The sequence below is a fragment of the Barbus barbus genome, assembly GCF_936440315.1.
Source record: "Barbus barbus genome assembly, chromosome: 8".
NCBI lineage: Eukaryota > Metazoa > Chordata > Actinopteri > Cypriniformes > Cyprinidae > Barbus > Barbus barbus.
Genome location: NC_136736.1, coordinates 21,541,856 through 21,556,738, shown reverse-complemented (window position 1 = coordinate 21,556,738; position 14,883 = coordinate 21,541,856). Strand labels below are relative to the sequence as shown.

At 37.5% G+C, this 14,883-nt stretch overlaps 1 protein-coding gene across 4 annotated transcripts in view; it reads right to left on the bottom strand.

Moving 5' to 3' along the window:
- LOC306874149 (adhesion G protein-coupled receptor L3-like) overlaps positions 1 to 14,883 on the bottom strand; it is a 70,421-nt gene that overhangs the window by 27,920 nt on the left and 27,618 nt on the right. For all 4 annotated transcript variants that reach the window (XM_079423963.1, XM_079423961.1, XM_079423962.1 and 1 more), the window contains 4 exons: positions 13,527 to 13,624; positions 12,788 to 12,973; positions 11,009 to 11,047; positions 7,586 to 7,769 (listed from right to left, as the gene is read on the bottom strand). In XM_079423963.1, coding sequence (XP_079280089.1) covers positions 7,586 to 7,769; positions 11,009 to 11,047; positions 12,788 to 12,973; positions 13,527 to 13,624 — 507 coding nt within the window. The remainder of the gene's footprint in view (positions 1 to 7,585; positions 7,770 to 11,008; positions 11,048 to 12,787; positions 12,974 to 13,526; positions 13,625 to 14,883) is intronic.

Sequence of the window (14,883 nt, the reverse complement as noted above, 5' to 3'; positions counted from 1 at the left end):
TCAAGCTTACAGACAGGAAGTTGAGCAGCTGGCTGTCTGGTGCAGTCTTAACAACCTGGAGCTGAACACGCTCAAAACTGTGGAGATGATAGTGGACTTCAGGAGAAACCCCCCTGCTCTCCCCCCACTCACCATCATGAACAGCACTGTGACTTCAGTAGAGTCATTCAGATTCCTGGGCACCACCATCTCTCAGGACCTGAAGTGGGACAATCACATTGACTCTATTGCGAAAAAGGCCCAGCAGAGGCTGTATTTCCTCCGCCAGCTAAGGAAGTTCAACCTGCCTCAGGAGCTGCTGAAACAGTTCTACTCTGCAATCATCGAGTCTGTCCTATGTTCTTCTATAACTGTTTGGTTTGGTTCAGCTACCAAAACAGACATCAGAAGACTACAACGGACAGTTAGGACTGCTGAGAGAATTATCGGTGCCCCTCTGCCCAGCCTCCAAGATCTTTACACCTCCAGAGTGAGGAAAAGGGCTAAGAAAGTCACTCTGGACCCCTCACACCCAGCTCACTCTCTCTTTGTACTGTTGCCCTCTGGCCGGCGCTACAGATCACTGAGCACCAGAACAGCCAGACACAAGAACAGTTTTTTCCCCCAGGCCGTATCCCACCTGAACAACACATAACACACCCCGGTACTGTACATCTGTAAATAACCCATCAAACCTTCATCTGTACATAGGACACATGCACATTCACAGTTCTGTCTATGGTCAAGTCTCTTTTCTGTATATTTTTATTTTTATTTTTATTACTATTGTTATTCTTAATTATTGTATATTCTCTTCGTTAGTGTTCTTTATCACCTTAATTATATGTTGTCTGCACTATGTTTGTACTTTCTGTACTGGTAGCTCATAACACCAAGACAAATTCCTTGTGTGTGCAAACACACTTGGCAATAAAGCTCTTTCTGATTCTGATTCTGGTTATGCTAAACTAATGTCCCCCTCGGTCCGGTCCGGACCGGGATGTCCCCCCTCTGGCGCCAGGCCTGAGGTGGACTCAACAGGCGAACTACACTGTGAGGTTCTTTTAGCACTGACACCCATTTCAAAGTCTAATTTAATTATATTACAGTAAATGTTTTACCAGTGCCCAATTTCATTTTAGAGGGCTCTTAAATGACTGAGAAAAATTTATATTTTCCTCTGTCTGGTGTATTTCACATCCCAGCCAATGATAATACAAGTGAAGGGTTTGGAGCTGTCCATGTTCTTGTGATGCCATCAGCCAGCTTCCTCTGGCTTCAGAGTGCTTAGTTACTTGGCATTTACGGCTCAGGTGATTGGCAGAACTAAGTGCCCATGAGCAGAGATAGCAAAGATTGCCCACTTTAGTACCAGCTGAGCAGCTGCCATTGAGATGAATGGGAATGCTAACAGTTAGCCACATACATTTGCATAAAAGAGATCACACAGATGTCGGTGGAGTTTTTTGATGTTGCTTATCCTCTAATGAAACCCTCCAAAAACAACCCTGTAAAACATCAAGGCCAAACAACTAAAGCAGATGATCAGATGCTAAAAAAAAAACACACACAAAAAAACATGCACAAAAAACACAAGTGATGAAATACGCAGAGAGAGGGGGGAAAGCTAGGCTAGAGGGCAATCCCATGGAGAGCTATTTCTCTCAAACGAGATGCATGTGAACTGGCCTTGAGTGGTGGAATGGCGGATAAATTGTTTGCCAGGAACGATAAATTTTCCCCTTTGTGCTGTGAAAGCACTGGAGCAGAATACAGCAGTTAGCATGGATCCCTGAACACCATCCCTCCTCCTCGATTTCTCTCTTTTCTATCTTTTTGTTTTCTTTCATTTATTCTGTTCCTCTCCCTTTCATCCTCTCTTTTCCTCTCAGTCAGTTCGCACTGCATTTGTCTGTCTCACTCTTTCTGTCTCTGGTGATGTTCCGTTCATTCTGTCTCCTCCTTAGTATTGTTCTTCCTGCTGTTCTCATGTCCTCCCTTATTACATTTCAAATCTTTGCCACCGGCTCCCTCACTTTCTTTCTCTCTCTATTCTTTCACTGTCTTTCTCAAACGATAAAAATTAAAGGAACGGTTCCTCAAAAAAATGTAAATGCTGTCATCATTTACTCAACCTCATGTCCCTCTAACTCTACTTCTGTGGAAGACAAAAAGGAGAAATTCTGAAGACTGTACTGGTTTCTCATTACAACTATGAGGGACCAGAGCTTTAAAGCTTTAAAAAAGCTGCAAAAGTACCAAATGAAGTATCATAAAAGACATGTGCATATGTATGTGCATTTGTGCAGACTTCTGAGCCTAGCGCATACTGAATGCAACTATTTAAAATGATTCTATAAATAATTAATTTAATTAAATTGATATGACACTATAACGTAATTAAAACTGATATAAAACTATTATGTAATAATTCAGATGTAGCACGATTGAGTCTTACACTTTTTAAAGAGTAGAGTCAGTGTCCATCATGTACAGCATATCTCAATGAAATATCACCTCTCACACAAAATTGTGAATATTTAGATTTGATTCTTAATGGTGTTTTGGAGGCTAATGTCATGAATGTGTTTCTGCATGATCATATCTCTACATAAATGTGTCTTTACATAAAGTTCTGGACAAAAAAAAGAAAAAAGTTGGCTTCCAAGACAAAATTCCAGTAAATTTCTCACTGAGATAAAAGATGTTGCTCTCTGAACAGCCACTGGTCATTGCTTCAAGAAAAATAATCATGCATTATTTTGCAGTTCCTAGAAAAGACCAATTGACTGTCATGTATTCACCAAAACCAATTTTTATTTACTTTTGGCTTTTGGTGAATGTTAATTGTAAACCCTGGCTGTAAAACGTGGCCTAATGGTTAGAGAATTGGACTCGTAATTGAAAGGTTGCGGGTTCGAGTCCCCGGCCGGCAGGGATTGTAGGTGGGGGGAGTGAATGTCCAGCGCTCTCTCCACCCTCAATACCACGACTGAGGTGCCCTTGAGCAAGGCACCGAACCCCCAACTGCTCCCTGGGCGCCGCAGCATAAATGGCTGCCCACTGCTCCGTGTGTGTGTGTGTGTGTGTGTGTGTGCATTTGTTCACTACTCACTGCTGTGTGTGTGCACTTGGATGGGTTAAACGCAGAGCACCAATTTCGAGTATGGGTCACCGTACTTGACAATACGTCACGACTTAAAACTGTGTGCATGAGCTCATTGTTTTGAGTGATTGCTGCCGCTATAAAATCTCAGCAATGTTTTGATTAATGTCATGTTATATGTGGATGTGTGTGTGGGCAGATGAATGTGAGACAGAATTTGTCATTGTATTTGTGTATGAGTGTATGATTGACAAAGAAAGTTCAGTATGCTTTGTTTATTTTATTTAAAGTATGGGCTTTTTATTAGAACAGTGAGAGCGATTACATTATTAATATTTTGAAAATTTCACAGTTTTATTTCCATTTGTTTTCGGTTGAGTACATAAGGGTGCCTTTCTAAAGATTTCATGTCTTTTCATGGGTGTCACATCAGCTAATTACTGGGATGCCTCAAGGTTCAGTGCTCAGTCCTCTTCTTTTATTTTTCCATACACACAACCTTGTGTTTCATAAAGGCACATGGCTTCCTATTACTAGATGATATGCAACTCTATCTGTTGTTTCAACCTGATGACCCTACTGACCCAGCTTATATCTCTGCCTTGGATTGGATGAAGTTCAAAGTGTCAACTCTAGCTCAACCTTGCATATACAGAGCTTCTTGTAATCCCTGCAAACCATGTTCAACTGCACTCTAAATATGTTTTTGATTTGAAAACACGAACCAACTACAAACTAAAATACAACAAACTAATTTGTAGCATAAAATTTTTTTTAATTGATTACTCTAAAAATTAAGTTCTTCCAAATAATTTCAACATAATTTGAATATCAAACATGGCTGCATTAAACTCTAACAGATCTTTCCGTTTACCAAACAAACCCATAAAATAACACTTATTTTCAACATTTATTCTAAATATATCTAAAGCACGCTGGGAACTAGAAATCCACTACCCAATTATCAAAGTTATCCAGACAATTTCATATTAGTGTTGTAATGAAACAGAAATTTTAGTTTCATTAGTTTCAGTTATGCACAATATTAAGTTAATGTAATGATCAACATTATATGTCAACAGGACTCATCAAAATAATGTTCACAACTTTCTTTTTAGAGTGTGTGGTCTACAACACTAATGCCAACCATAACAGAAAGGAGTTAGTGTTTAATGACCAACAGCGCTTTACGATCCAAATTTTAACAACGGATCAGTCGAGTTGGTTTTCACTTATATCATGTCAGAGTATGTGGTGCAGCTCATTGTCCAAGCTCTTATCATTTCAAGACTGGACTACTGCAGTGCTCAACTGGCCAGCCCTTTCATACAGCGCAACTAAGCCTCTGCAGATGATCCAGAACATGGCAGCACTGCTGGTCTTCAATCAGCCAAAGAGGACCCACATCACACCTCTCCTGATTTCCCTCCACTGACTCATAGTTGCTGCCAGAATCAGATTTGATGCTTTGACGGTGGCTTTCAGGACTGCCACTGGACTCGCACACTCCTACTTCAATGCACTCCTACAAGTTATAGTCATAGAACGAGGGGCGCCTTAATGTTCATTCAAAAAAGGGACAAAGTCACTTTCCAAAACCTTCACATTCTGCTCCTCTCTGGTGGAATCTACTGAGACCATCTCAACTTTCAAAAAGCAGCTGAAGACACACATCTTCCTCAAGCACTCCACAACTTTAAAATTTAGACACTTAGAAGAAAAAGTCCACTTCTTCTTTTCTTTACTTCATCTCTGTTCTAGCTTGTTTTCTAATCTTGCTTTCTAATACACCTTACATTGAATTCTACAAAAACTGCTGTGACGAATTTCTTGTGGTCCTTTATTGTAAGTCGCTTTAAATAAAATCATCTGCCTAATGCATAAATGTAAAGTTTCATTTGTATTTTTGGAAACTGATTATTGTTTTAATATAGTTTTATTATCAGATGGAATAATTTGTGGTGTTATCACATTCCTAACAGATGCAGGACCGTAAAAGTGCCATTACGGCTACATTTAGCAGTAAATTGTGACTATCACTCTGACACCTCTGGATCATTTATGATTCAGCAGACTGAACTGGATTCACTGAGATCTTGTGTCAGATGGCTTGCACTAGAGAACATTTGGATTTGCCAAAATGTGTAAAATAATGCTAAAGATTCTTGCAAATACATTTGAAGGGATTTGTTTAAAGGGATAGTTCACACAAAAATGTCTCAAAATATCTTTTTTATGTTGCATAGAAGAAAGAAAGTCATAAATTTTTTTAACAATGTGTGGGTAATGATGAGAGTATATTTATTTTTTTGGGGTGAAGTATCCATTTAAGGCTTTTGAACCAGGTTGTAATTTCAGTTGTGTTGTCTTTACAATGTTTCACAGAGATGGCTGCAAAATTATATGTTGCAACCTCTTTACTACACGCTGGTTTATTATTGTGGTGTTGTTGATCTCAGATTTACCTGTCTATAAATGTCATGTACATAAACTGAAGTGTGGTTAGTTGTATTACACACTATTAAGATGCATCATTCACATCCAGTTTGGTTGTTCTTTCTGGCAGAACACATATACTGCAAAATTGTATTTTTTAAAAACAAATATTTTTTACTGCTAGATTTCTAGAGAGTACTCCGGGTTTTGACACTGCCCTAAATTTGCAACCTTATTTTTAGCATTGATTTAAATATTTAATATTTGGTGAAATATTTATTATAGATTAGATTAATTTTTTATCTGCACTATCTCACAGTTTCACAGGGCCCATTCAATCACAAGCTGCTTGAAGGAAACTGCCTCCTACCTGCACTGACTGACAGCGTGAGAGCAGTTAACGGTATGCTAGAGTGCTCCACAATTAACACAGCAATGGTTTCAAATGTCATGTTTGAATGCTTGTATTGATCCAAAATTATAAATACCATCAAGCTGGAGAAGTGATGCCATGTTGAGAGCATACTTTCTGTGTATCTGTGGCAGTCCTGTGTCAGTCAGTACACATTTTGACCAATTCTATACTGTTTCTTAAGACGAGGATGGATTCCTCTGCATGAGTCAGACAGAATGAGACCCCCTGTGTGTACCACTCTTGTGTTTTTCACAGACACGCTTCGTTACATCTGGCTCGAGTGCAATTGAAGCGTGTGTCCCTGCTGTGTACCTCTAATGTGATAATGTGTTTTTTATGCATCAGGTCTTACATATGAACTCCTAGCAGACAGTGTTTATGTGCATCGTTTGAAAAAAATAAAAATAAAAATAAAAAATATATAGATATAGATATAGATATATAAATAAAATATATATACACACAGTACAATCGGGCTGAAGTACAGTAACTTTTTTTAAATAATCAAGAACATATATTACGTTTCAATATAATGGGGTCATTGAGGGGTTTTTTTTCGTGTTTTTGAGTCTCTTTTGCATGCCGAGACCACAATTATTTAATCAGAAATACAGTAAAATGTGTAATATTGCAAAATATTATTACTCCAGTAATAATATTTCATTACTCCAGTCTTCAGTGCCACTTGAACTTTCAGAAATCATTCCAATATGCTGATATGGCTCTGAAGAAACATTTTTTAATTATTATCCAACCATTGTTCTGCTTAATATTTTGGTGAAGACCTTGATACATTTATTTAAATGTGCACTAAGCGATTTTTGAAAAATGCTTTTGACCACAGCGTCGGGCCGTGTCCCAAAGTACACTTATAGCCAATCAGCAGTAAGGGGGCGTGTGTTGCAATGACAGAGAGAAGAGAGCGCTCAGTTTGAGTGCACAGGATGGATATTAGCAGATCGACTATAGATAGAGATATGGCAGATAAAAAAAGATGAAAATATCAGAGAAACAAAACATTAAAAAGAAAGGTTACAATCAGGCAAGAGGTAGTTGTGTACTTACGTGTGGGGGGGAGATTTCAAAATAAGGCCGAGGTCCTGTTGGTATTTGGGCGTGTTTGTTTTGGTGCTTTCAAATATCAACATTGTTTGGCAAAAATCGCTTAGTGCACCTTTAACAGCATTTATTTAAAAGAGAACAATGTAAAAATCTTTACAGTTTGATCAATTTAATTTGCACTTGCTAAATCAATTTTTTTTCCCCCAAAACCTCTTACTGACCCCAGACTTTTAAACAACAGATTCTCTAAAAATCAAAATTTTATGCAGTGTAGTTTCTTAAAAAAAAATTATTTAAACAGGTCTCTGAAATCATGATTGAGAATCAAATCAATTCGGTTCTCATTATATTACGAATCAGCATAGGAATTTCCTTCATGTGCATAAAAACATCAGATTTTTTTATCCAATAAAATGGTTTTATCCATCTGTTGTTTAACTTGTTTTTGTCTCCTCATAACAGCAGAAATCAGAACAAGCAGCAGGAGACACAGGGGTGAAATCTGATTAGTTCAATGAAATATGTGCTTAGAGATTTGCTTGTAAACATTCGCTTAGCATGTGCAAGGTCTTGTTTGGTAAACTCACGTATGTTGTCAGTGCTCTCCTGTATGGTGTCGGTTTTGAGGAGGTTGTCCGCAAGCATGAAGGCACCCGTCTCCACCGTATCTAATAGCATGGTTGCGCATCGCAGTTGCTCGGCCACAGACAGCTCCCTCCACGCCGCTTGGGATCGCACCTGCAGAAGGTTATTCACCGTTTCTACCATGGCCTGTAGAACAGAGAAAAAGAGAGACGTCAGCGTCCTGGAGGTGAGGGACAACTTCTGAACCCGCACGCACATACATTCTGACATCTGAACTTCACAATAAGGACATATTTCCCAAAGTGCCCACCTCTCCCATAAACCATTTCTCTTCCACTTTCACCCGCACTCACACACTACACGGTTTCTGTGCTGGAGTATAAACCTGTCAAACTGAAGAAAGATCCACAGGGAGCATGAGACATTGTGAAAATGAAAGAAGCTGTCATCACACACACACACATCCGCACAAACACTCGCACACAAACACGCAAGGTTCACACAAGGCAAGGGGTAATTTATGGGTCTATAAGAGCTCTATATAGGAAAATGAAATGTCCCGTCTGTGCAGCGGAATCTAATATAGGGGTATTTTTTTTAAAAAGTGTGATATTAAGATATTAAGCGTTTTAAATTTGGCAGAGAATATTATCATAGGGATATTAAAACCTCAGCCTTGATATACAAATGAAGGGGTAAGACTTAAGGTGGTAGTTTATTAAAAAGCTTGCTGAGTATATCGTGCCACATTACAATTTGCTTTTCATTTGAAAAAGTGCAGCGTGCTGCAACATTAACATATGGACTACAATGATATTCACAAAGCAGGCCAAATATATTTGTCACTTTCACAAAAATGCTGTTAACAATAATTCCAGGTCAAATTCCATTAATTTTAAGTAGATCATGTCTCTATGAAAGTTCATAACCTTGCATTATTATTACAACTGTTAAAGCACATATAAAGTGCATAATATCTGTGGCGAAGAGATAAGTAATGTAATTAATTTCTCTCACTGTAGTGCACTCATCCGTAGGGATGGACAGAGGGATGTTTTGTGATTTGTCTTTAGGTTGCTGCAGGCTAATCTGGCCATTGGGTTGAATCATTCTGCCCCAGTTACAGTAGAGCAGTGTATGTGTGTGTGTGTGTGTGTGTGTGTGTGTGTGCATGTTTATGTGGTTTATGAGGACACAAATTTGTATAATGACATGGGTATGACAGAGGTATTACAATATGAAGGTGGTTTATGAGGACACTGCCTATGTCCCCGTAATTCAAAAGGCTTAAAAAACATACTAAATGGTGTTTTTTTGAAAATCTAAAAATGCACAAAGTCTCCTGTGAGGGCTAAGTTTAGGTGTAGGGTTGGTATAGGGCAATAGCACACACAGTTTGTTCAGTATAAAAACCATTACGCCTATGGAGAGTCCCCATAAACCACAAAAACCAACATGTGTGTGTGTGTGTGTGTGTGAGAGAGAGACAGAGAAAGAGTGTGTTAAAGGCGGGATGTGTATATTCATTTTGACACCACTAAATTAATGACCCTTCTACGAGAGAGAGAAAAAGGAGAGACAGAGATGAGAGACGACTGGGATGAAAGGTAAAAAGGTAAAAAGGAAGAGTTATATTTACTTCCTCACAAAACTGCTTATGAAATCTTCTGACAGAGTGTGTCAAGAGGTCAGGGGAAAGTGTGTGTTTGTGTGTGCACTTGGGGGCTCACACTGAGGAGACAGATAAGACATTTTTTAAAAACTGTTCTTATATTCTGTTTCCTCACACACAGTGGCAATACTCTCCACAGACTTGGTAAATGGAGCAGAACTGAAGTGCTTTGAAGCTGAGGAGCTAATCCAGCATGAAGAGACACACATACACACACTGCATTACATGTTAGATGACCACTGAGAATCCATATTTGCTTGATGTCAGCACCGGGAGGCTTCAGACAGTTGTCATGGAATCCTGTAATTCTCTCTGTCTAAATCAGAAGGATCAATTGATGTTTTGATAGACTCGTTTCACTCAGCAGAGTATTTGAAAATAGAACGCTGTAATTTTTTGGTTCAAGTTGCTCTGGGCAATATAGCAGTCATCTCGAACTAATGGTGTGGATGCAGGATCATGAAAAAGGAATAGATTTTGGTTATCGATGCCATTGTAAACATAAACATGTCGATTTGAACTGGCAAGGGTTTGGGGGGGGGGGGGGGGGGGTGGAATTAATAATTCTGTGAATTATATAATTATTCTGTTTTGTAATGTGAAAATATTCTGTGAGTTGACCTTGCTACTAACATGACAGGAGACTTTGTCTCATGTTAAGATTTAAAACACATTTTCCAAAATGATGATTCATTTGTTTAGGGGTAAAAATATTTTTAATGAGGAAAATTTACCATGTGCACCTAAATAATAATAATACAATTAAATGAAAATCATTATTTAATAATTAAATGGTCATGATTTTCGGTGTGTAAAAAACAATTATAAAAACTAATTGATAAATAATAAAATAAAATAAAAATTATTTATATAAAAAGTGAATGACTCCCGACTGCAGAAATGTATTATTCAAAGCCATGATTCATTTACTCTTTGAGCATAAGGGTACAATAATAGGTTGATTACAAGACAAACCGAGTAATATTCAGCTAGTCATGTGATCTTGATATGTCTCCCCCAGCTGACCTGCTCAATATAAAATAAATCAGGTTTTATTAGGCTGCTAATATGAGTCTTTGTCTCAAATGAGTGATTTTAAACATATTTTTTTCAAAATTACTACTCATCTCTTTAGGGGTAAAACCTTTTTAATGACGAAAAAATTGCCAAGTGCACCTTTAAACAATAAAAACAGAATACTCAAGCAACATTTAGACCTCAATTATTTCATGGAGTAAAAAATCAGTATAAATCTGTCATGCATTGGCAGGGTTGACTGAGCGGCCTGGCTCAGTTTGAGATATGCATCAGTCATTTTCTTCCTTTAAATCACTTCTTCTCATGCTTTTGCTTTCGTTCAGTCTGCTGAGCTTTTCTTGGGCTTATCTACATTATTCTGTGCTTTTTTTTCACTGTCTGCGTGTGTGTGTTTATCAGTCGCCTGATGTGACACTGCTGACCAGTGCTGACATCACTACTGCTTTCTCAGGAGAAAAAAATTGCTCTGCTTTTATAAATGCAAAAAATGCAGCCAACAGGCACAAACGCAGACGCACAGACACACACAAACAACAAATATGATTCATATGGTGTGACAGATCCGGCTCCACACAAGCATAAAGCAGTATTTATGCTGAAAACTTTACCCATCTATGTAGAGGTTGAAGTGATATGGAACATGCATAAAAAAACAATCACAATATGTGTGTGCCTACACACACACAACATGATAAATAAGGACAGAGTGAAGTACCTGTATGAAGAAACGGCATGATCGCTCTCTCTTCTGGAGCTGAAAGACACCATATTAAAACATTACAATGACATACAGTACACAAACACAACTACACATGAAAAATCAAAGTGCATATTTAATCATACAGAGCCAAATAGGAAACAAAGCTGTACCCACAAAACATTCCTACATGTCTGCCAGGGCAATAATACTGTAAATATACAAACAAACAACATTGAGATATACAAAGTCTGAACGGACCAGAGGTGTCTGACTGTGTCTTATTACAGATGAGCTGATGTTTGTGTAATTGATAACTTTAGCTAGATGCTGGTAATAGGAAACTGACAAGCTGGCTGTTTAAAGTTTGTAAAGTGATGTTCAGGCACTACAGTGCTCAACTGGCCCAGAGAGAATGAATGAGATTCACTGGTCTAACTTTAGACACATTAAAGGTGATGTGTGTGGGGGTTTTTGACATTCAAATACTCTCTCCTATTCCAGCTTAATGTGCAGAGAAAGACAACCAGGACCTTTGTTCTGGGCCTTCTGATGTTCTCAACTGATTTTGCTTCAGAACCCAGATTTTGCCTGGACCAAAATAATTTATTGTACAAATGTAAGCATAAATGTCTTCAAAACCAATTATAGAAATATCTTAATAAGATCATAAACTGCAAAGGTCCAAACCTATGCAAAATAGTTAACATGACACAAGTTCAATAGGAAAATTCACAATTTTGATTCGGAAATGTCTTGAATTTCAAAACTATTTTAAATAATTTTTGCTCTCAGCATATAGTAGTTTGTTTATGTTTTCAGGATGAATGGATGTTAAGTATCTTTAACATGCTGTCATCTGTTTAATTTAGCTTCAGATAAATTTGTGCCAAAATATTGTTGTTAATACAAGGTGTATTCTATTAAACTACTAAATCATGCTGAATATAATGTATGATAATGCAATAGGGAAATTGCAATTTGTTAGATTTTCAGATATAAGCAGAATATGAATATTTCTATTTTGGTGTCACAAATGCCATGTGCACTTGGCACAAGCCCCAGCTCTTATGTGATACAAAATTCTGCATTTTTATTAACTTTTTGTTAACTGTTTAGCATTTGTCTTCTTTTTTAATGTGTTTAGCATATTGATACATCTCTAGTTAATTGCATTTTATTATTTTCATTTAGCATAGTTTCCTTGTTGTCCATTAACAGACCTGTGACTGTTTTTCTGTTATGAACAACCATTTTTGATATGCATAAAATATATATTTCTGTGCATTAGACGTCTGACAGGAAGTTCGTTATGTTTCTAACAAATTCATCTGTCTGTATGTGTAATGCCATGCAGTCGGCGTGTGTGTTTCACCACTTTGAAGTTTTTTTTTTTGTTATTCTTTTATGTTGCGGCTTCTTTTGTTAATTGGAAAAACTCACCGGGGCTTTATGAGCTGTTTTAATTTGTGTGTCCTTATTTATAAGAGTGTGTGTGAGTGTAACGATTTCTGTCTATCGAGCAGTAGCTGTTTTTAACAGGAAGTTTTCCCATTTGGGCCTTAAAGCCTTTGATCTGTGGACTGCCACAGGTTTACTGCCTAAAACACTGTACTCTGCACAGAATTAGAGCACTTCTCTCTCTCCCACTCCTTTTCGCTCAAAACTACACATGAACACAATGAGCTTTCTTAAACCTAAAGAACAGCAATGTAATTAACATGTAATAAACATGTAATAATTGTGTAATTACTACCTAGAAAGTGTGTGTGTGTGGTATATTAACAGGTTGAATACCTTGTTTAAGCTACGTGCCGCTGTGTCTTTCCCCCCCGGGGTGAGATTTCGTAGCTGTACGTCCAGCAGTTCCACCAGTTGTGCCATGGCTTTGACTGTGGAAGGAACATCTCCAGGTCTCAACTCTCCCTTCGTCTGTTCAGCCAACTCCCGTGCTACTATAGCAGCGGTTTCTCCCGATCTCATCTACAGGAAGAGAGCGAGAGAGATGTACGTGGGCATATTGATTTTATTCTCTCTGTCCCTTGATGGTCGAATAAGTGGATGAACAAATGGCTTCATAGATTTGTGATTCTCCCTATTTTCTGATTTGCTCTCTGTAGTACAAAGGAAACCATTTCCCATTACAGTTAAGCTTCAGTCATCATCACACTTTACACACACGTGCTCTCTCACTGCACACTTGCACACACACATGCCACATTATTTCAAGCTGCTGTTGCATGACACTTTTGGCAGCACTGCTGTCTCTTCGTAATTTTGCCACAAAGTGAAATAAATTGCAGCTGATCTTGACAGTTGAATTTTTGGCTCATTTTGTTGTACACTAAATTTCCTCTAAGCTGTTTCGCTACAGGCTGCTCTTTGTGATAAGCTTTTGTGCCTTCTCTTTAAAAAACCTTCAGGCCAATTTATGCTTTAAGAATATTTGCCATAGGCATATCGCTCTTTACTAAATTTTTTTAAATAGGCTGATACACCATTAGCATATTTCCCATGGTGCCGTGTTTTTACTCACTCTTTGAGTGATGTGATTGGTCCACGGTGAGGTGCAGTTGCTCAGATCTGGTCCCTTCGGATCCCAGTAGCCAAGCAAACAATTAAACATGGCTACACCTGAAAAATAATAATATAGGAAAACATGAACACAGCACAAAGCACACACACACACACACACATTCGCTCGGGCATATGCGCATCCACACTTACTGAGAGAAACATGGCCTTGCAATTGCTGTCAAAACAATCACACACATAAGCAGGCAAGAGACTTACTAGCGATACATAATGTGTCAATCAACAGCTGGCAGCTGCCCACATAATGAGGTGGCACTGACAGAACACCTGAACAAGCTAACCTCAGTAACAGGAAAGAGTTTTTTTAAAGATTAACTCAACATACACAGAGGTAAATCCACACCGCTCATAACTTTTACAAGTTTATGTCCATATACAGTGGCTTGAGTATTTGACATACTTAAAACAGATCTTAAGGGTTTTTTCACTCAAAAAAAATTATTCTGTCATTATTTACTAACCTTTATGTTGTTACAAACCTATGTTTTTTATTTAATATATATAACTCAAAAGGAGATGTTTAACAAAAAGTTAATGCTTCTCTTTTCCATAAAATGAAAATGAACGGTGATCAACGTCACCATAAATGTGGTCCATTTGACGTGTACACTGTATTTGTGTGAGGAACATACCAAAATTGAAGTCTGTGCACATTAAGTTATAATCTTATCCTACACTTACTGTAAATCTCATTCATACTCAGAATTTTATTATTTATGATTTTTGGTCACCATTTGGCTTCCACTGTATGGACATAAAAAGCATAAAAATATTTTACAAAATATATATTTTTTAAATATTCCATAGAAAAAAGAAAGTCATACAGGTTTGGAATGACATTAGGGTGGGTAAATTATGACAGAATTTTCATTTTTGGGTGAACTGTCCATTCATTGTGAAATGTTTTGCAAATATTTTTGAATATTTATCTTTCTAATAATTAATGACACTTTAATTTGTTATTTTGTTATACAATGTGGAGACATTCTGACATATTTAATTGAGCCTTAAGTGTACTTTTAAGGGCCACTTTATTTAGGTTAAATAATAAATGGCTATGTAATTATGGTAACACTTTAGTATGGGAACCAATTCTCACTATTAACTAGTTGCTTATTAGCATGCTTGCTATTAACATATTGGCTGTTTTATTAGTAGTTATAAAACACATATCCTGCATGACCATATTCTGCATCCCTAATCCTACCCAATACCTAAATTTAAAAACCACTTTATTAACTATTAATAAGCAGCAATTGAGGCAAAAGTTGTAGTTAATGGTTTGTTAATGGCGAGAA